We start from the raw sequence: 21,670 nt of genomic DNA, 5'->3' as shown, positions 1-21,670 counted from the left end.
GATATATATATATATATATATTTACAAATACTTGGGTGAATTTGTAGATGTGTGTGTGTGTGTGTGTGTGTGTGTGTGTATATATATAGTGTGTATATATATAGTGTGTGTATATATATATGTATATATGTATATACACACACACACACAAGCACTTGGGTGAATTTGTAGATTTTTATGTATATATATATATATATGTATATATAGTATACTTGGGTGATATATATATCTACAAATTCATCCAAGTATTTGTAGCACTACAAATTCACTTAAAGTATATGTATATATTCAGTTCCTCCGTGATATATATACTTGGGTGATATATATATATATATATATATATATATATCTACAAACTCATCCAAGTATTTGTATGTATGTGTGTGTATATATATATATACACCTACAAATTCACTTAAAGTTTGTGTGTGTGTGTGTGTGTGTGTGTATATGTATATATTTATATATATATATACAGTTCTTCCATAATATGTGTGTATGAATTCACACACACACACACACACACACACACACACACACACACACACACACACACACACACACACACACACACACACACACACACACACACACAAAAGATATATCTACAAATTCACCTAAGGGGAGAGTGAGAGCGTGTATCTCCCCTGCCGCTCTCGAGGTCGGGGCTGTCCCAGTCTCCCGGGGAAAGGGGGAGGAGTCTGCCTCCCCCTCCCCAAATTACTTTCGCTATCCCTTGCTCAATCTCATTTCTCCCCCTCCCCACCCTCCCTCTCTTCTAGTCACTCTAATACGGCCCTCCCAATCCCACCTCAGCTGGTCTCAGCGATTTTGCCCCTTTTCTCACCCTCCTGCTCTCAGGACTTAAACCGCCTCTGACTTCCCAGCCATCTGCTTCCCGTCGCTTCTGCACCCCAGCTGATCCCTTGCTTCACCTCACCTCAACCACTCACCAGCCCGGACGCGTACTGGATCGAATCATTTTGAAACGATGCCCGGTCTGGAACCTCACGAGCTCTGATTTACAATTTCCGCCCACACTCTTTTCCCCTCCCCTCGAGTCACCCTCTTTGTGACCTTTGTAACTCTGGGCTCACTCCACCTACCTCAGCTATCCTGTTCCTCCTCTCACTCCCGATTCTCTTTCGGCCCTTCCACTCCTGGGTGCAAAAACACACGCTCTCAACTCTAACCTGTCCGCAACCTCAACCCCCAGGTCTGGCCCACCGCCACAGTCTGCTTCCTCTGCTCCCGGAGCTGGAACAGATAGAGACAACAGTCCCACTTCTACCACTCCAAATTCACTTGGTCCTGTTATAAGCAGCGTGGCTCAGTGGAAAGAGCCCGGGCTTTGGAGTCAGAGGTCATGGGTTCAAACCCCAACTCTGCCAATTACCAGCTGTGTGACTTGGGGCAAGTCACTTCACTTCTCTGGGCCTCAGTTCCCTCATCTGGAAAATGGGGATTAATCAATCAATCAATCGTATTTATTGACCACTTACTATGTGCAGAGCACTATACTAAGCCCAAGTTGGCAACATATAGAGATGGTCCCTACCCAACAGTGGGCTCACAGTCTAGAAGGAGGAGCCAGAGAACAAAACAAAATATATTAACAAAATAAAATAAATAGAATAGATATGTACAAGTAAAATAAATAGAGTAATAAATACGTACAAATATATATACATATATACAGGTGCTGTGGGGAAGGGAAGGAGACTGTGAGCTGTAAGACTGTGAGCCCCCCGTGGGACAACCTGATCACCTTGTAACCTCTCCAGCACTTAGAACAGAGCTTTGCACATAGTAAGCGCTTAATAAATGCCATTATTATTATTATTATTCTCTGGGCCTCAGTTCCCTCATCTGGAAAATGGGGATTAAGACTGTGAGCCCCCCGTGGGACAACCTGATCACCTTGTAACCTCTCCAGCACTTAGAACAGTGCTTTGCACATAGTAAGCGCTTAATAAATGCCATTATTATTATTATTATTCTCTGGGCCTCAGTTCCCTCATCTGGAAAATGGGGATTAAGACTGTGAGCCCCCCGTGGGACAACCTGATCACCTTGTAACCTCTCCAGCGCTTATGAACAGTGCTTTGCACATAGTAAGTGCTTAATAAATGCTATCATTATTATTATTATAATTTAGCTGTGCCTTCCTCTCAGCGGCTCTGCTCATCCTCACTCAGTCAGTGGCATTTATTGAGCACTTACTGCATACAGGATGTTGCACTAAGCATTTGGGAGAGTACAATGTCCCAGATTTGGTAGACACATCCCCTGCCCTCCGAGAGCTTACCATCTAGTTTACAGTCATTGACATGCCTCCCCTGCCTCCTGACTCTCCCAGACATTGACATCCTTCCGAAGCCTCCAGCCCTCCCTCTGGCTCCCTCCCTAACCCCTGCCCACTTCCGCAGCTGCTTTGTTGGTTGACTTGAAACCGTCAAGTGTGAGGCAGGGTGGCCTAGTGGGTAGAGAATGGCCCTGGGAGACCTGGGTTCTAATCCCACCTGGACCACTCTGTCCTTGAGGGAAACAAGGTTCCACCTAGCTAGATGATGATAATAATAATGTTAGTATTTATTAAGTGCTTATTATGTGCCGCACACTGTCCTAAGCGCTGGGGTAGATACAAAGTGATCAGGTTGTCCCATGTGGGGCTCAGTCTTCATCCCTTCTAGTCCTCTAGTCCTTCTAGACTGTCCTTCTAGTCCTAGACTGTGAGCCCGCCGTTGGGTAGGGACTGTCTCTATATGTTGCCAACTTTTAGTACAGTGCTCTGCACACAGTAAGCACTCAGTAAATACGATTGAAGGAATGAATGCCGTGGGCCGAGTCACTTCGCTTCCCCGTGCCTCAGTTACCTCATATGGAAAATGGAGGTTAAGACTGTGAGCCCTCTCAGGGAGGGACCGTGACCAAACAGATTATCTTGCGTCTACCGCGGCACTGAATCCAGAGCCCAGTACGTAGTAACTACTTAACAAATACCCTAAAAGAAGTCCTCACCTCCTCATCAGTGTACTACAGCTGCCTTTATCCTTCTGCTTTCCAGCTGTTTCTCTGGAGGTTTCCACCTGTTTGCTAAATCCACTATTGCTACCCACACCTGCGAGCCTATCCCCTCTCCCGCTTTTCCCATCCCACACTGCCGTTTGCAACCTTTAATTCTCATAAGTCCTTCCCTTTTTCCCTTCTTCCCTTCTTCCCTTCTTCCCTTCTTCCTTCAAACGTGCTTAGGTCTCCCCTCCGTCTTAAAAGGCCTACCCTGGACCCCACGGTCTCCTCCACCTATCGCTCAGACCCCTTGACTGGGTCATATGCATCCGTTGCCTTGGTTTCCTTTCCACTACCCTCTACTTGACATTAAAGGTTTCGACCCCCTAAGTCCCGTCAAGAGGCTTCTGTAGTGGCGTACCTTTATTCAAGTGCTTAGGGCGTGCCGGACACTGTACTAAGCGCCGGGGTCGATCCAAGATAATGGAGAAGCAGCGTGGCTCAGTGAAAAGAGCCCGGGCTTTGGAGTCAGAGGTCAGGGGTTCAAATCCCAGCTCTGCCAGTTGTCAGCTGTGCGACTTTGTGACTGTGTAATAATAATAATGATAGCTTTTATTAAGCGCTTACTATGTGCAAAGCACTGTTCTAAGCGCTGGGGAGGTTACAAGGTGATCAGGTTGTCCCACGGCGGGCTCACAGTCTTCATCCCCATTTTTACAGATGAGGGAACTGAGGCCCAGAGAAGTTGTGACTTGCCCAAAGTCACACAGCTGATAAGTGGTGGAGCCGGGATTTGAACCCCTGACCTCTGACTCCAAAGCCCAGGCTCTTTCCACTGAGCCACGCTGCTTCTCTTGTATCCCCCCCCCCAGTGCTTAGAACAGTGCTTGGCACATAGTAAGCGCTTAACAAATGCCATAATTATTAGAGCCCGGGCCTAGATGTCAGAAGGACCTGGGTTCTAATCTAATCTAATCTAATCTTGTCAAATGTGTGACTCTGGGTGAGTCACTTGACTTCTCTGTGCCTCAGTTCCTTCATCCGTCAAATGGGGATGAAGACTGTGAGCCCCCCGTGGGACAACCTGATCACCTTGTGTCTCCCCCAGTGCTTAGAGCAGTGCTTTGCACATAGCAAGCGCTTAAGAAATACCATTAAAACAAAAAGTTGGACACACTTCATGTCCCACATGATGGCGGGGGTCGGTCTAAATCCCAATTTACAGATGAGTAACTGAGGCACAGGGAAGTTAAGTGACTCACCTAAGGATGCACAGCAGACTTAATAATAATAATAACGGCATTTATTAAGCATTTACTATGTGCAAAGCACTGCTCTAAGACTTATTTCCCTTTTGGAACAGGGAAAAGGCTTCTATAGTACTTGAGCCCTCTGAAGCGCTCTGTGCCGCGTTCATTTCATTAAATCGCAATACTGTTTCGAGTCGCATCCCCCATCCTTTTCTTGTCTTCTTCCCTTTTACTCGAGCCAACTAGGTAGTAGTATTTATTGAGTGCTTCCTGGGTGCAGGATTCTGTGTTAAGGGCTGGGAGAAAGAGTTTAGTGGGGAGACGGGATTGGAAACGGACACCGACTAGGTCTACCACAGAAGAGAACAGGTTGTGAGGCCACTTCCTGCTCTTTTCCACTAAATTTGGGCGGCGGGGTTAAGAGGAGGTAGTCGAATGACTGCAAGAGCCTCCTTAAAACTTGTCTCACCTTCAGCTTCTACATATCCTCTGTAGGTGAGTATTCGTGTGAGGCCCCCCACCCTGAAAAGAATTTGCCTGTTCCTTGTCTCTCAGAATCAGAAGAGGAAGTGGAAGAAGAACAGGAAGAAAGGCAGCCATCTCCAGAGCCCGTGCAAGAAAACGCAAGCAGTACTTACTATGAGACTCACCCTGTGACGTAAGAAGAGTTTCGGTCATAATGTCGGAAGTTAACTTGATTCGGACTGCTGCCTAAAAGTGTTGTGGGGAGTAGTCAATAAGGTCAGATTGGCGGAGCGGTCTAGGCCGAGCCCTGCCTCTCAAAAAAAACCCCCAAAAATCAAACCGCCAAATAAAACAACCAACCCAAGCCACGTACTACTTGCTATTTGTAAGACTGACCTTGAAGAAGTCAAGAAGCCTCATGGTGAAAGGAACACATGTGGTAGAAAGGGAGCGAAAGGGGTAGTAACCTCTGCATTACCAAAACGTCTTCAGGGGAATTGGGGTTCTGGGAGGAAAAAACCGCTGCGTGGATAAACAGTGTTTTTTGTAAACACAGAATGATATTATTTTAAAGGGGATTTTGATGAAGAACGCTGGACTAAGGTGTTAGTATAGTTTTCTCAAACTTGGTGCTTCTCTAGAAAAATCTTTTCTAGTGGGTTTAGTTGATGTACTCAAGTCTCTGCGCTATCTGTCTTTAAGGACTGCCCGAATTCATTGTTTCAGCTGTGGTGGGCTTTTTCTCCTTGGCAACGCCGCCGTCTGTATGCCATCACTTACGTATTGCGATATGGCACACTGTGAATCCGCTTATGGAATCGATCGCCTGGGGTTTCTTTTGTAATTTAAGACAAAAGACTTATGTCAGATACCGTAGAATGAATAAAATATTTTGTCATAGTAACGGAATAGAGGAGCCCTTGGAAGAATCCTCTCACGAGCCCGAACCGGAGTCCGAAACAAAGACGGAGGAGTCAAAACCCGAAGTGGAGGAAAAGAATTTAGAAGAGCTCGAGGAGAAGTCTCCTTCTCCACCTCCGTCAGAACCAGTTTCTCTACCCCAAGAACCACCCAAGGTTAGATTCAAATACTTTCTGAAAACAAAATAATGCCCACCAATGTACTGTTCCCGCAATGTCCTGTTGAATTCAGTGCACGTGGTTGGGATGGGTTGTTCTTTTGGTTTTCCGGGGATGCGAACCAGTGGTAGTTGAAAATACCTCCGAGGGCCTCCGAGGAGGGTCTTATTGTCAGTGAAAGTAGGTGTTGATGGCACTGTATATTTGCCCCTGAAATGCAATCCCCAGACACGAGTGGCATTCTTAAGATTAATGCTCACTCATAATTATACTCCCACCCCAGTTCATATTGCCCCTCCCCGCTCCCCAAAATTGTACTTTTAAGAAAAGTATGCCAATTGTTGGCTTCATTCTGGGGCTCCCCACTCCGATAGCAGATGTAAATCTGATCCCATGGGTCCTTCAATTGCCCTATGGGTGTGTGACGAATCACCAAGTTTTTTGCCTTTTTACTCCTCTAGGTCAGCTTTTACTGTGGGTGAGGATTTTTTCCAAACTGACATGAAGATTTTTCATGTTCAGCAAATCTCATCAAGAATTCAGCAGACAGCTTTAAAATCCTTGCTCGAGTGGGAATTTTCCATTCTTTATCAGTCCCTAAGGGGAGAAAAAATGTTTGAGGGCCTTGCTAGATCCTAAGTGATGGGGTGGTGAGGGTGAGGTACCTCTAGTGAAGTCAGGGAGGCGGGGGAGGATCTCGTAAGAACCTTTTTTATCCTGCCAACAGCCCCTCTCCTTTTCTCTAATTTTTCTTCCCCCCCTTCTCCGTCTTTCAAATTTCTGGCTTCGCTTTTTTTGGGATGAAAAGTTTTCAGCGTGGGTGGGCGAATGGTGCGGTTGGGTGGTGGTTCTGTTGAGCCCGGGTGGGTGGTGGTCCTATTTATCCCTCACTTCTCTGGAAGCAGTAGTGAATGGGGGGCTGCTGGGGGTCTTGCCATCTAGCATATCTGAATATTTTCGGCCTTCTCCGCAACTAGGTGAGCGGACCGAAACGAAGAAGTTTTTGCAAGCCAGGCTGTATGTTTTGTGCATGTGTTTAAATTGTAGAATCCTCCTTCAGAGGGCACGTAATAGTTTAGAAATGGAGAGGAGGTATTTGCTTTGGAAGTGGAGTGTCCCTGTAGGGTATGTTGGTGGTTTTTCCATGATTAGTAGCCTGGGTTTGTTGCATTTCCTGCAGGCTTTCTCCTGGGCTTCAGTGACCAGTAAAAACCTGCCTCCTACTGGTACTGTTTCTTCCTCTGGAATTCCACCCCATGTTAAAGCTTCCGTCTCACAGGTAACCCATCTGTGAACACATTGGATTGTCTCCTTGTTAACATTGCCAATTGCTTACTCCTTTGCAAGTCAAATCAGGAATTGTCGTGACTCAAGTTTAACAGGCCCGGATTTTCCGTGTTGCAATGTGAACGCACTCATTTTCACCGTGTGGCATCTCGGACTGAATTAATCGCCTACAGCTAAGCGGGGGGTGTTCGGAGGACTGGGTAGCCACGAGGCCGGCGGTTGGCTTCTTGCGGCCTAGCGAGCGCTTACCGTAATGCTCTGCACACTAAAAGCGCTCAGGAGATACCGCTGTTAGGTTGATATGTGATTAAATGCCTCTTGGAAAACACAAGTAATAATTTGGCCAAAGAAGATTTTTGGAGCGCGTTTAAAGTGCAATTTTAAAATTTTTCCCTTCGTTTTCTGGGGTCTTTCGTCCTCATCCTCCCCCGGGGAACTTTGGATGCCTTTGAAAAGACGTGAAATAGGCCATCTGAACGGAACACCCTACTTAATTTACCAGTCTCTGAGGGTTTGCTGTCTCTCACTGACACCTGTACCAACTTACGACTGTAGTGGTCAACTGAATTAAGCAGCTCAGTCGAGATGTTGCCTTCTTCTCTCACTTGGGCCTCGCTGTTCCCCCATTTCAAGGGAATAGAGCCTGTAGCCGAGGTAAATCCAATGCCTTCTACTTGTGTGGGAAATTGACGTTGAGAGGATTGCATCTGGAAGTCTCTGTGGAGAGCGGGCAGTCGTGGCCAAACTAAAACCAATGCTTTGGGCACTGACAGCTTCCAACGGGTTCATTTTTGTCTTGGGAAGTAAGCCTCCGATTCTTGAGCCCTACCTATCAGATCTGCTTCTTCTGGGGAATCGATCTTCAGTATCAAAAATGTAGGAAAAACAAGAGCAGTTTTGAAAAATGAGGGGCTTCCTTCGCCCCCGCCCCAACCCCACCAACCCTCTTTCCATCTATTTGAAGGCCTCTCAAGCGCCCTCTGACATGGTCGCTCCCCCATAGAGAAAGATCCTATAGAACTAGCTGTGTGGTGGATCTTTGATTATTTTTAGGAAGAAACAGTGGTTTCCTTCTCTCTACCATTGCTTAAGAAGAGAAGCAGCGTGGCTCAGTGGGAAGAGCCCGGGCTTTGGAGTTAGAGGTCATGGGTTCAAATCCCGGCTCCACCAATTGTCAGCTGTGTGACTTTGGGCAGGTCACTTAACTTCTGTGCCTCAGTTCCCTCATCTGGAAAATGGGGATTAATACTGTGAGCCCTCCGTGGGACAACCTGATGACCTTGTATCCTCCCCAGTGCTTAGAGCAGTGCTTTGCACATAGTAAGCGCTTAATAAATGCCATCATTATTATTATTATTATTATTATTGTTTGTGGTGAAGCTTGGTTTTACAAAGATTTTTTTTTTCCTCTTATTTAAGGCATCCTAACATTCATGTATGTAGTTCTAGTTCTGGACCTCTCAAGGAAACATTGTAAACTATATCGGTCTAGGCCTCTGAGGTTAAAAAAAAAAAAGTTGGTCTTCTCTTTGTGGACATAATAATAATAATTACTGTGTGCAAAGCACTGTTCTAAGCGCTGGGGAGGTTACAAGGTGATCAGGTTGTCCCACAGGGGGCTCCCAGTCTTCATCCCCCTTTTACAGATGAGGTCACTGAGGCCCAGAGAAGTGAAGTGACTTGTCCAAAGTCACCCGGCTGACAGTTGGCGGAGCCGGGATTTGAACCCGTGACCTCTGACTCCAAAGCCCGGGCTCTTTCCATCGAGCCACGCTGCTTCTCTAGTGGACATAGTGAGTGGGCATCGTGTTTGGCCCCCGAGGTGAACGAACTGCATTGCCGACTGCTTCCTCTGCCCGGTTCGGACCACTGCTGTCGAAACCCGGGTGGTATCGAACGCCCTGTTGCCCAGCCAGTTTGGGTGTTGCCATTTCAATGCCCAGAACCCCAGTGTGGGTAGGTCCCACAGAACAGATGCCCAAATGCTAAAGCGGCAGCAGCTGGCAACGCTCCCTTCAGAGGCATCTGTTCTACCCGCTTGCTGCTGCTTCCAAGACAGGAGTCCCGTCTTCCCCGCGGTTCTGTGCCTCTCGGGGGTGGCAGACAGAGAACCTAGGCCTGCTGTTGCGTGGGTCTCAGGAATAGTGACCTAAATCGGGAAACAGCTGGATCGGAAAACAAGGGGCCGCAGAAGAGACTCTGCTTCTGGCCCGGGCTTCAGCTGCAGCCAGAGGGCCGGAGCCTGTCGCCAATCGGGGCCGGCCGTCTTAACCTATCAGGCAGAGTTCACGAAGAAAAGTCGGGTCAGAAGGCTGCTCTCTATCGAGGTCATCTGACGGGTTTTGGTTTTCCGAGAGGTCTGGGCAGGATTTTCCAGGTCTGCTATACATCGAATTGCAGTGAGTTCCTCTTGGTTTAAACAGTGAGGAGAACCAACCCATTCAACTTCAGAGTCTCGAGGAATTGAAGGGTCTCCAGTTAGGCTGAAAACAGTGCGTTACAGGGACAGTAAGCTTTCTTGGATGAGGATCAGATCCCCAAGATTTCGGGGGGTTTGGGGGGTGTTGGCTACTTTCCTAGTAATAGTCGAGTTAGCGGTCTTTTTCACAGCAAGCCTCGTTTTGAAATTCCAGCTTGCGGCTTCTTATACCCGCTTCTTTCAGATGTTAACATAGGCCTTATGTTAGGCTGTTCATGGCAAATGCTTTGAGTGAACCCTTAGCCGTTCTACCGTACATAGGTTTCTTGGGGATTGGCTGTTTGTGTTAATGCATGTGTCTTAGGGAAGCTGTAACTAGCTGGCAGTCCCTTTCTTTCGTTTTGAGTTCACATGGAGTACCCCTTCAAGTAATGACCGCTCTTCACTTGGGCTCTGACACGTTGGCCCAATGCCTTCATTTAATGTTAGTATTTATTAAGCACTTACTTTGTGCAAAGCACTGTTCTAAGCGCTGAAGAGGTTACAAGGTGATCAGGTTGTCCCACGTGGGGCTCAGTTGTCCATCCTCCAGTTTCTGTTTTTTGTTGTTTTGGTTTTTTTTAATAAATCACGGAACCATCCTAAAGATTTGTGAGTTTTTCTAGCTGTGGCCTCTCAATTTAGACCCAGGACTTGATGTCTGGGTGAATGCCATAGAATGACATGACATTCTGCCCCCCACCCACCCCTGCTTTTTTTTTCCCCCTGAAATCTTCCTTGTGTGACCCATGCCTGTGGCAAGGTAGGACTCTCCTTCAGTAGCCCAGACATATGGATTCCTTTCCTTGGTTTCTCCCCCAGCTCTCGTATGAACTGAGGCTGGACCCAGAAGCCCCTTTTTAATAATAATAATAATAGTAATAATGGCATTTGTTAAGTGCTATGTGCCAAGCACTGGTTTAAGCCCTTGGGGGATACAAGGTAATCAGGTTGTCCCACATGAGGCTCACAGTCTTAATCCCCAATTTCCAGATGAGGAAACTGAGGCACAGAGAAGTGAAGTGACTTGCCCAAAGTCACACAGCTGACAAGTAACAGAGCTGGGATTAGAACCCATGACCTCTGACTCCCAAGCCCGGGCTCTGTCCTCTGAGCCATGCTGCTTTTCCAGAGTAAAAAGTGCTGGTCACTCCTAAACGATAGAGAATACTGGATAACTGGAATAATTTTTCTCCCGTCCATCATCTGTTTGTATCAAAAGCCTCAGTGGTAGGAAATGATTTGTTTGGAGAGAAGAGCTGTAGAACTTCCTCTGCTTTTTAGCACCTGAAATGTAGGCCTCCTTCCCAGTTCTCCCAAGATTGTATTCACTCTGGTGTCCAGCTCTGAACCAAAATAATTGGATACGGCAGGTGCTGAAAGCTCTTCCTTCCTGTCCTAAGAGAAAGATTTACATTTTAAAAAACGTTAATATAAGATGACTTCTGAAATTTGGAAATTTAAAAAATACCTTTCCCGTAAAGTTAAAAAAAATCCTTTATTTAAAAGATATCATGTTTTAGACAAACACCCACCCAAATGATTACAGTGTCTGGGCGGGACTTGAGAATTCACAGGTAATCAGTTGCTTATGACTGTGAACCGCTTGGTTTAACTGAATTACAGCGGGCATATTTTGGGGCAGTTGATAGCAGCAGAGGGTATTCATTAGCTCTGAATTCTTGTGGAAGCTGTTTTGGGGCCTGAACGATTAAATTGGTTATGTTCAGCTTAGAGAAGCAAGTACTTTTATAGGTGGGATGTAGCTATTAATAAAAGCCACCCCCCCCCCCCCCCCAAATACCCTTATCGAATCGCTTACTCTGTGTAACAACACTTTTTGGAAGATACACGTAAGAACCCAGCCACGCGCACCCATGCGCTCCACACAGCCTGATTTAGTTGGCTTTATACTTCAACCTTTGCACCTTCTCTTTCTCCCATTTCCCCCGGGACTCTGAGATCCCGTCCTAATGTCCCTGGCAGGGACGTGGGGAAGTGGGATTGCCTGAACCAAGCACCACCTTGAATGAATCCCGGTTCGGGATGGCTGTTGTTCTCTCATCCCCCTGCTCCAGGGAGCCTCAGGAAAGAGCACTGAAGAAAGGGAGGGACACCACACCAGTTCCTGATTCTCGCTCTCCCATGCCCCTCCTCACTCTCAACGGGAGATGGAGGATGGGGTCGGGGGCGTTTCAACTGGGTTTCCGTTGCTCTTCACAAACCTGTTTTTCGAGGTCGCCTACAGATTAAAGCAAACAGACCCAGACCGTTACAGGTAGTCTTGGAGACGACTCTGACTATAATAGTGCGTCTTTTTCGCTTTCGGCAGTCATTTTGCCAAGGCCGTTGTTTCCACTTGTTTCCACTTGTTGAAATCTTATTCTATCAAGATTTCCCCTATAATTAGGTGGATTTGAGGCTAAATGGTTTTCAGTGCAGGGTTTCTTAAGTTGGTAGCATTTTGGGAAACCAGTACCTCAAAGCGTTATCTGGACATGCCAAGTTGCACGTGATTTGTGAAGCAAGTGGCAGGGAGCTTAGCCACTAGCGATGGCGGCTGTGTGGTATATTTGGGTTTTTTTTTTCCCCGTTTCCTTGAATACTTCAGAGTTTTATTCATAGACACTGCGGTTCTAATTTTACTTATTTATGGTGCGGCTGTTAAGCTGTTAGGATGATTCACAGTTGAAAAATAGGAAAGTCTTCCGGGTTTCTCTCAACTGGTAGCTAATTCTTCAAAGTCAAAATTGATACAGTTAATGAAGTAGGCAATGAGTGTTTCCTCCAACTCTGATTTCTTCCCATTCTTATGCACCGACACGGGAGCCCTTGGTGCTTTAGGAAGCAGTTCTCCTCAGAGACTTCTTAGCCAGGTAGCGATTTCTGTTAGGGATTCCGCCCCACATCCCCAGTTCTAATTCTTTGTTCGGCCGAAAAGATAGACCCGGCTACTAATTGTAAGTTCGACTTAATTGGAACAGAATAGGAAGAGCCAACCCCTACAGTCCTAGATTGGTACAGATCACTTCGAAGCAATTCCTTTTTCACATAACTAGGTCACGATTTATATTAGACTATTGAAACATTTTGTGCATGCCCGTGAATTGTACGGAATTGTGGTTTTGGTGCCTTCTTTCGGACTGGGATGGTATCCGATGGCCTTTCTCTTCCTCTTTCAGCCAAGAGTCGAAACGAAACCTGAAGTTCAGTCCCAGCCCCCTCGGGTGCGTGAACAGCGTCCACGGGAACGACCTGGGTTTCCCCAAAGGGGGCCTCGGCCAGGTAAACCGTCCGTCCACCCATCGGTGGTATTTATGAAGCGCTTGTTGTGTTGCAGAGCACTGTACTAAGCACCTGGGAGAGGATAACACGGTAGAGTCGGTAGACACGTTGGCCGCCCACCACGAGAACCTTTCCCGGTGTCAGATAGCGATTGGGATTTCCTCGGAGGCGGACGGATTAAGCTTAAATCCCGGCCGGTCAGCAAGCTCCCGTCTTTTGTGTTTTATTGTTAGCGTGGTGCCCTTCGACGGGACGAAGAGTTGTGGACTAGAGGGTCTTTTCAAACCACCGGAAATATTAACCGGACAGCCGCTGGAATGCCCAGCGAGCGAAGGCCGTAGGCCTTTGGAACGGCCACACTGTCATCTGGAGAGTCTCTCCAGATGAGGTGATTGAAACCGAGCCACAGATGGCCTGACTCTTTTCCACATTGTCCCTCCACAGCTGAAGGAAGAGTTGTTGGCACCATAGCCTGCTAGTTGAGATCCTAGTTGGGAATTTTGCGGGGGCTACCGACTCGCCGTGTCTGTGGCTAGTGGTGCTCGGCCGTCTGATCCCAGGCCCAGGTCGGCGCTTTGGTGCGGCCCTTGCTCTGCTCCCATGGCCGAATTGTACTTTCCAAGCGCTCAGTGCAGTGCTCTGCACACAGTGAGCGCCCAATAAATACGACTGAATGAATTTCACAGAGCTCAGCTCGGGAGGGCTCAGACCCAAATTAATTAAGGGAAAAGGTGGTGAGGGGGAAAACGGGGAAAGAACTTCTAGACTGTGAGCTCGTTGTTGGGGAGGGACCGTCTCTCTATGTTGCCGACTTGCACTTCCCAAGCGCTTAGTACAGAGCTCTGCACGCAGTAAGCGCTCAATAAATACGATTGAATGAGGGAGAAAGGAATGCAGACAGGGGCTATCTGAATTAGGTTCTCGACTGGCCCTAGCCGCCTTCTGCCATTTAGGATTTCAGGATCGTCGTAGTTATTGAGCGCGTACTATGTGCAAAACACTGTACTAAGCACTTGCGAGAGGACAGTGCAGCAGAGTCGGTAGACCCGCTCCCTGCCCGCTACGGGCTTACAGTCTAGAGGGGGAGATTGCAACGTACTTTTAGGAGGTGTGGTCGTTGAGACGTCAAGCGCTTGGTTCTCAAGCGAAAGCTGCCTTGGAAGTTGAGTTTTCCTGGTGGAGGCCAAAAGGCATTTGAAAGGTGGGATCTAAGCAGGTACTGCGTATTGCAGGAGTGCTCCATTGGAAAGATTGCAAATTAAAAGACCGACTTTATATATATATATATATATATATATATATATATATATTTCCCCCCACAATTGACCTATCAAAATTTTCTTTCCCATCACCTTTGGATGAATGCATCGTCTTAAATGAAATTAAAAGACCGACTTTTATATATATATAAAAGGCCAAAAGGCATTTGAAAGGTGGGATCTAAGCAGGTACTGCATATTGCAGGAGTGCTCCATTGGAAAGATTGCAAAAGACCGACTATATATATATATGTTTTTTTTCCCCCCACAATTGACCTATCAAAATTTTCTTTCCCATCACCTTTGGATGAATGCATCGTCTTGAACACACACAAATCTGAATCGGGGTGGCGGTGGGGGCGGCAGGGAGGAGAAAAAATATTTAGTTCGTGTAAATGGAGCTTTTTGAAAAGCTGGTAACATTTTTGACCGACGTCCTGTGTATGTGAAGACAACGGTACATTGTGCCCGGCGGCATGGGCTGGAGCTCTTCTTATCGGCTCCACGAACGGAGGGGGAGAAAACAGGGCGTACAGGCCAGATACCCCCCCCCCCCCCCCCACCCCAAAACAGGGTGTCTCTCCCCCCGTGATGTTTATCCCGCAGAGTGGAATGGGACCTTTCAGCGGGCGTAGTAGAGCAGATAGCCGCGCAGATCCTTTGCTGACAGGTATAATCTTGATGCCTTGAGGGAAGGGAAGTCCACAAAGGTACCGTCCAGGAGGACTGATCGACGGCCTGCAGGCTGAAGGATGCCCAGTCATGCTGAAAAGGTCCTCGGAATTTAAACCGGCTCTTCCACTCGGTGACTTTTTCCACAGTACCACCAAATATCACGCTCCCCAGGCGGGGGAAGATCAATAGCCACTGATAAATGACAAAAGCGATCTCCCTCCCTAAGTATACTGCTGTAAAGAAGGGTGGACTTTGAGCCATTGATTCCTTTTTACCCGTTTTTAAGTCAGAGAATCTGGTGGGTCTTGGGAATTCACAAGGAGGCCTGATAACATTAAAGCCTGTGTCTGACCCTTTTCTTCTCCCCAGTGTTTTTGAGTCAGGAAGCAGAGAAGGAGATAGTTGCCCGGTTATTGCGCTACATTTTAAGTAATTTTTGTAAGGAACAGAGAAAGACTTGTGGGCTTGTGTTCTAAACTCGGCCATATTTTGTCACCTTGATCGTAAATAGGCCGCGGAGATATGGAGCAGAACGAGTCGGAAAACCGCCGAATAATTCGTTATCCGGACAGCCACCAACTCTTTGTTGGCAACTTGCCCCATGACATTGACGAGAATGAACTAAAGGAATTCTTCATGAGTAAGTCTTAAAAGCGATTTCGAAGTTACGGTTAATGAAAAGGCGGAGGAAGAGATAACATGCTGATAGTAATTTAGCCTGGCAATCCAGCTTTGCCACTTCTCTCCTCTCTTTACTGCTAACCAAAGATAGTCACCACAGTTTCTTTCCGCAAAATCATTTAGCATGGTGCTAAGTCACTCTCTTCCAAGTCTACCCGTTTCTTCTGTGATTTTTAAAAAAATGCTTGTTCTTTATTATTTTTTTTGTCCCCTCTTGGAAATGTCTGGGGTCAGGAGCAATGTTGGGTAGCAGCAGAGTAGGGTCTTCCCTTAAACTGTGGCTAGGCCCAAGCTGAGGGTAGGAGGAGCGGGAGAGAGAGAAAGCAGTGGTCTGAGAGCTGAGCCAGGACGAACACGGGGCCCAAGGTGACGGTAGCCGGATTATTGGCAGTGACGGCCTGTTGGAGTATCTAGTTAACCGTGCTCATAGTTTACTTGAGTCCCAGTGTTGGCTTCAGCCCCGATCCAGCCCTGGCAGATCCGAGGCTTTGAAAGCTGGAATCAAAATTCCCTTCCCTGTACAAGGCAGGCAAGGCTCCTCGTTGCGAGAGTCCTTGGGTGATGACTGCGCTCTCCGAGGTGCACGTACGAAGAAGGCAGGCCAACGACGATGGATCGTGGAGCAGAGCGGCCACGCGGCTCCGTGCTGTCGCGGAATCCTGCCCCTCAGGCAGGATGCCGTCCAGCGGTGGCTGGATAGATGGAGACGTGGAAAACCACATCCAAAAGGGGAAGCGTGGGTCGGGTGGAAAATGACAGAGCTTGTGACAGTGGGACGTCATAGAGTAATGGTCCCTGAAACCCCGAGTGGCGTGTGGCCCGCATGGGACCGTGAGACCGGAGTTGGAGAAAACCTTCCGCTTCTCGAGCGGCTTCCCAAGCGTCATCCAGAGCCACGTTCAGCATCGTGGCCGGCTCTGCCCGTTAAGAGTTGGCTCTGGGACGGTCAGCCCGTCGGCATCGAGGCCTTCCACCGAGCGGGACACAGAGGGGATGGACGCTAACTTCAAAGGGACACGCACCAGCTGGGAGGGTTGGGGCAGATGTTATAAAGAGACTGTGAAGCCCTGCCTCAGACGGTGAGACAGAGCAGAGGATTGTCACAAAAAGATGAGCCTTAAAGCACCGTCTCCAACTAGCCGTGCCCTTGAGTGGAATTGTTCATTCATTCATTCAGTCGTATTTATTGAGGGCTTACTGTGTGCAGAGCACTGGACTTTGTTAGCTGTGTGTTGGCCCTTTTCGGCTACATCGGCTCGTTACGGCCAAGATTTCACTACCAGTAGCATCGTGTTAGAAGAAGGATGGATGTGTGTGAGTGCAGCACACACACTCGCGCTCTCTCAGCACTGATGGGTTCCAGCCACAGGAACTCCAATAAAGATGCTAATGAGGCATCTAGTCGTCAATTGATTTTTTTTAATGATATTCAGCGCTTACTGGGTGCCAGATACTCTACTATGCATTAGAGTGCCTCCACCTCTTGTCAGCTGTGTGGATTTGGGCAAGTCACTTCACTTCTCTGGGCCTCAGTTCCCTCATCTGTAAAATGGGGGTGAAAACTGTGACAGTCGGGGCAACCGGATGACCTTGTATCCACCCCAGCGCTTAGAACAGCGCTTGGCACATAGTAAGCGCTTAACAAAAAACGCCCTTATTATTATTAAGGTAGGTACAAGCTAATCAAATTGGACACGGTCCATAAAGGCTCACAGTCTTCATCCCCATGTTACAGAGAAGGGACCTGAGGCCCAGAGAAGGTAAGTGATTTGCCCAAAGTCCCCCAGCAGACAAGTTGCGGTGTCGGGATTAGAATTCAGGTCCTCTGACTCCCAAGCCCAGGCTCTTTCCACTAGGTCGTGCTGCTTCCCACCGGTAGTAGCTTTAGAGTAATCTTGCTGTTTTCTATACCCCTGGTAATATTTTCAGAGTTAAAGACAAACAAAAGTGAGCCTTTTTCAGAGGTTAAAATGGTTTAAAAACAACAAGTTGCTTGAATATATATATTCAACTGGACTGCTCTGTGTGATCCGTGTTTGCCTTCTCAGGTTTTGGAAATGTGGTGGAGCTTCGCATCAATACTAAGGGAGTCGGAGGGAAGCTACCAAACTTTGGCTTTGTGGTTTTTGATGACTCTGAGCCCGTTCAGAGAATCTTAGTTGCAAAAGTAAGTATGACGTGGACTGTTCCTGGCGGTAAAGATCGGACTCCTAGAGCGGGATTCAGGCGGCCTCGTGGCCGTCATTGTGAGTTACATCGATTGGTTCACTTGCCCGCTTCTGCTTGGTTACACTGGAGAAGCAGCGTGGCTCAGTGGAAAGAGCCCGGGCTTTGAAGTCCGAGGTCATGGGTTCAAATCCCGGCTCCGCCACTTGTCAGCTGTGTGACTTTGGGCGTGTCACTTCACTTCTCTGGGACTCAGTTCCTTCATCTGTAAAAGGGGGATTATGACTGCGAGCCCTCCGTGGGACAACCCGATCACCTTGTAACCTCCCCAGGGCTTAAAACAATGCTTACCAAATACCAACATTATTATTATTATTTGGCTAGCAGGCCATCACAGCTTAATGTGGTTGAAAGCGACCCGCGAGAATGTGGTTTCCGGGTGCGTTTGTTTTTTGGGAAAACAGTGCCACATCGATCTGTTTTACTACAACCTGGGTTTAGGAGTGGGTGACGGGTCACTTTTCCTCCCTGTCTTCCCTCTTCCGCCGACATAGGGGAGACCCAAATTGGGACCGGTTAATTTTTTTGTCTTCCTCTTCTGAAGAGGGCAAGCCACGCGCCGTTCACTGAGCGCTAACCGTCCACCCTTGTCTCGCCCCTCCAAAGCCGATCATGTTCCGCGGGGAAGTGCGCCTGAACGTCGAGGAGAAGAAAACGAGAGCCGCGAGGGAGCGAGAGACCCGGGGCGGCGGGGATGAGCGCCGGGACATCCGGCGCAACGACCGAGGCCCCGGTGGCCCTCGGGGCCTAGTGGGCGGCGGCGGCGGCGGAGGAATGATGCGCGACCGCGACGGGCGAGGCCCACCCCCGAGAGGCGGCATGGCCCAGAAACTCGGCTCGGGCAGAGGGAGCGGGCAGATGGAAGGCCGTTTCACTGGACAACGGCGCTGAGACCCCCCACCCCCCAACCCCACCGCCGGCAGACCCCTCTCCCCCCCCCTCAGCGGGGGCCCCCCCATTACTCGTCGTGTTTGCATTCTCGTTCCTTTTTTTTTTGGCTTTGGAATGTGACACAGCCTTTTTTTTTGTTTTTTCGATCATTTCTTTGGTTACCGGTTCAATTGAGGTGGCCATTCTCTCCCCAGTTTCGCAACAGGATTCACACGGTTAATTTATAAATCTAGACTTGGAGAATAAGGACTGAGAAACGACCATTTATCTTAAACTCTCCGCAACCCAAAAAGAACTCAAAAGGACACGCCCAACCGAACCCAGGTCCTTTCAGCCCCCCAGTCCTCTGCTGCACATTTGGTTTAAGCGTTGCCGTTCCTGCCTATTACTACCGTTTTGGAAACGTACGAAAGTAGTGCAGTTTGTGCAATTGGAGAATCTTGCCTTTTAGAACACTTGGCTCGAAAACAAAAAACCAAACAGAAACCAACAGGAAAAAAACCCAAAAAGCGAAAACCTCGGGCGACGCGCTCGGCAGAATGCACTAATGGGTACTCCGAACTCATTTACATTGGCATCCGCGGGAGGAGGCAGCAGGGAGAAAAAAAAAATAGCCATCATCATCACCTTGTTCAGGTAGAGAGTAGTTGGTGAAGTGGCGCGGGCAGACGCAGACCTTTAACGAGACTACAAGTAGAGTCCGGAAGGAAACCATTTAGTCGTGAACTCAATAACAGGATCCAGAAACTTCATAACTACGGTCTTAGGCCGGCTTAGTAGCTCCTATCTAAGATCTTTCTACCCGCCCCTCTCCAATACAGGGGCGGCTGACCGACTGCTCCACATATTCCTCCTCCCCCTTTCCCCTCCCTTCTTTAAGCTGTGTACAGTGAAAATGGTCCTTACCGTATTTTAGTTCTCCGGTAATGTAATTAGCATGACGGTGCCTTCAATTGATACATCATTCCAGTCTCGCTGGTGATTTTGTACAGTAGAGTGTATGGATTGCTGTGCTGCAAAGCCCAACAGCTACAAAATGTTTTAAAAAAAAAAAAAAAGAATCATCGGATTGTATAAAAATCGCAGTATCTTGAAATCAGTAAAAGTGACTAGAGTGTCGATCTTGCTCTGCAGTTAACAATGTCGTATGCTTTCTTGGGGAGGGGGAAGCCCGGGGGGCCGGAGCGGGGACCGGAAAGGGAGGAGGAGAAAGGGGGTCTGAGGAATCTCCGGGTCCGACTTTTCCCTTGAAATAGCACGAACGTGAACGTTAATGGAGCTATCGCTGGAGGGGCGCTTGCATCGTCAATCAACTTAACGTAAATCCTCCTCATTTTTACTTGGATCTAGAGTCAAAGTACCCGTATAAAAAATGAGGATACTGCAGTTTTCAGAGGAAAGAACAGCAGCTCTTAAGTGTTTGCCTTTTTTAGGTTTTTGGGTTTTTTTTTTTTTTGAACTGTCATTTTGCACAACTCAACCGATGTCAACACCCATCTGGCTCCGAATTTAAGGCTAGGGACGACATCCTTTTTTTATGATTATTTTTTTAATAAACCCGTAGGATCTTAAGTCTGTGAGGAAGGTTTGCAATTGCTGGATTTCCGTCTATTTAGAACATTCCGGTAAAATGCAAACGTAGCCAAGGGTATTATCCAGCTTCGTGCTGTAGCATTCAGTAGGCGCCGGTCTCGGACGCTCCGGGATCGGGAGGGGGAGGTGTGTGAAACCCGCCCCCCACCCCCACCCCCTTCCCCAAATCTGCGTGGAAGCACGGGAGACCTCGTCACATTGCGACTTTTAGCAAAAAAAATGCGCACGGCAGGGCAGCGGCCCATTTCTGAACTCGGCAACTCGTCGCTGATGAGGTAAACTAAGCCGAAGTTGCGCTTTTTGGGTCACGCTAGGCAACGTGAGCGAAATGACATCCGTCTAGTTTCAGAATTTCTAAGACCGAGGTCTTCCGTGTCGGTTGGTAAGTCTTGCACTATTTCATGTATTTTCCGGGACGCAGATTTCTCACGGTTACCATTTTTAGGTTTTAAAGGTCTTTTTTTTTTCTGTTGAAGACGGTTTTTACGCTCTCAGATGTTAGGTGTCGTACTTGAAGCCCTCACCAGAAACCGTGACTTTGGTTTTGAGCTTTGATGTCTTTATCCGAACTGCTCGGTGGGAAGCGGTTTACCATCAGTGTTCTGTTTGGTGTCTCCCCCTTCTCTCGTCCTCTCCCCTCCCCGTCCTCCGGCTCCTTCCCCTCTTCAAAACCCCACCTGTTATTCCTCCCACCCAAGATGTTGCCCTGCCGTCCTATAAAGTGTGTCCCGGCACCAGAAGTCATCGAAAATGTAAATGTAATAGAAAACTAGAAGAGCCAAGAGCCATTCAGCTTCAGGCGTGCTTCTTTAAAGTCTCACGAATAAACAGTTGAAACATCACACAGAGAAGTTTACATGGTGATTGCTCACCTACCGTACTGTGGACTTTAACATTCTTGTCCCTCTTTTAGAAAATGTACCTCTCGAAGCAAAGTAGCAGACTCGTTCACCATTCCCGTTAGTTGCTGATTTATCGCTGCTAGTGTTCTTTCCATCGTTACCGACCTATTTCGACACACCTGGCTTGACCATCTTGGCTTTAGTAGGTATAGAAGACAGTGGATTACCATCTTTATTGCTGTAATGTGTTAAGCATTATTTGCTAGTAGAATCTAGTTAATTGTTTCAGGTGGAACGTATTCTTTGAGTTTCCATTTTGAATGTGTTTTGACTAAACATACAATAAACTACTGATGTCTGCAGCATTTATCTATGTCCCTAATTCAATTCAATTTCCCCGAGGGCGATTGTTCATTTCTAGCACCCGGATGCCAAACGAAAGTAAATCGGGTGAAGTTGTGGTCTCGGGATCCTGGAGGGGTGGTCATTTTGGCCAAAGTGAAGAAATTGTGGGAGGTGGGTGGGGAAAATTCGGAATATTGAGCGGGAGACAGCGTGGGGAGAGAAGGTCAGGGTGATGGAAGATGAACCGTCTTTCCTAAAACTTTGGAAAGATGTAATCCGGATGGACTGTTTAATTGTACTTTAAGGACGAGGCGCTGAGGCGATA

At 47.7% G+C, this 21,670-nt stretch overlaps 1 protein-coding gene across 3 annotated transcripts in view; it reads left to right on the top strand.

Moving 5' to 3' along the window:
* Positions 1 to 21,365, top strand: part of G3BP2 (G3BP stress granule assembly factor 2) — a 45,457-nt gene extending 24,092 nt beyond the window's left edge. For 2 of the 3 annotated variants that reach the window (XM_038758920.1, XM_038758922.1), the window contains 7 exons: positions 4,815 to 4,917; positions 5,626 to 5,800; positions 6,984 to 7,082; positions 12,731 to 12,833; positions 15,279 to 15,407; positions 17,497 to 17,615; positions 18,281 to 21,365. In XM_038758920.1, the coding sequence (XP_038614848.1) occupies positions 4,815 to 4,917; positions 5,626 to 5,800; positions 6,984 to 7,082; positions 12,731 to 12,833; positions 15,279 to 15,407; positions 17,497 to 17,615; positions 18,281 to 18,565 (1,013 nt within the window). In that variant the 3' untranslated portion in view covers positions 18,566 to 21,365. The remainder of the gene's footprint in view (positions 1 to 4,814; positions 4,918 to 5,625; positions 5,801 to 6,983; positions 7,083 to 12,730; positions 12,834 to 15,278; positions 15,408 to 17,496; positions 17,616 to 18,280) is intronic. The other variant, XM_038758921.1, reaches the window with a different exon arrangement.
* Positions 21,366 to 21,670: the final 305 nt, after the last annotated feature.

Source organism: Tachyglossus aculeatus, chromosome 17, assembly GCF_015852505.1.
Source record: "Tachyglossus aculeatus isolate mTacAcu1 chromosome 17, mTacAcu1.pri, whole genome shotgun sequence".
In the NCBI taxonomy this organism is placed as follows: domain Eukaryota; kingdom Metazoa; phylum Chordata; class Mammalia; order Monotremata; family Tachyglossidae; genus Tachyglossus; species Tachyglossus aculeatus.
The sequence above is the reverse complement of the archived record's forward strand: the minus strand, read 5'-3'. Positions and strand labels throughout refer to the sequence as shown.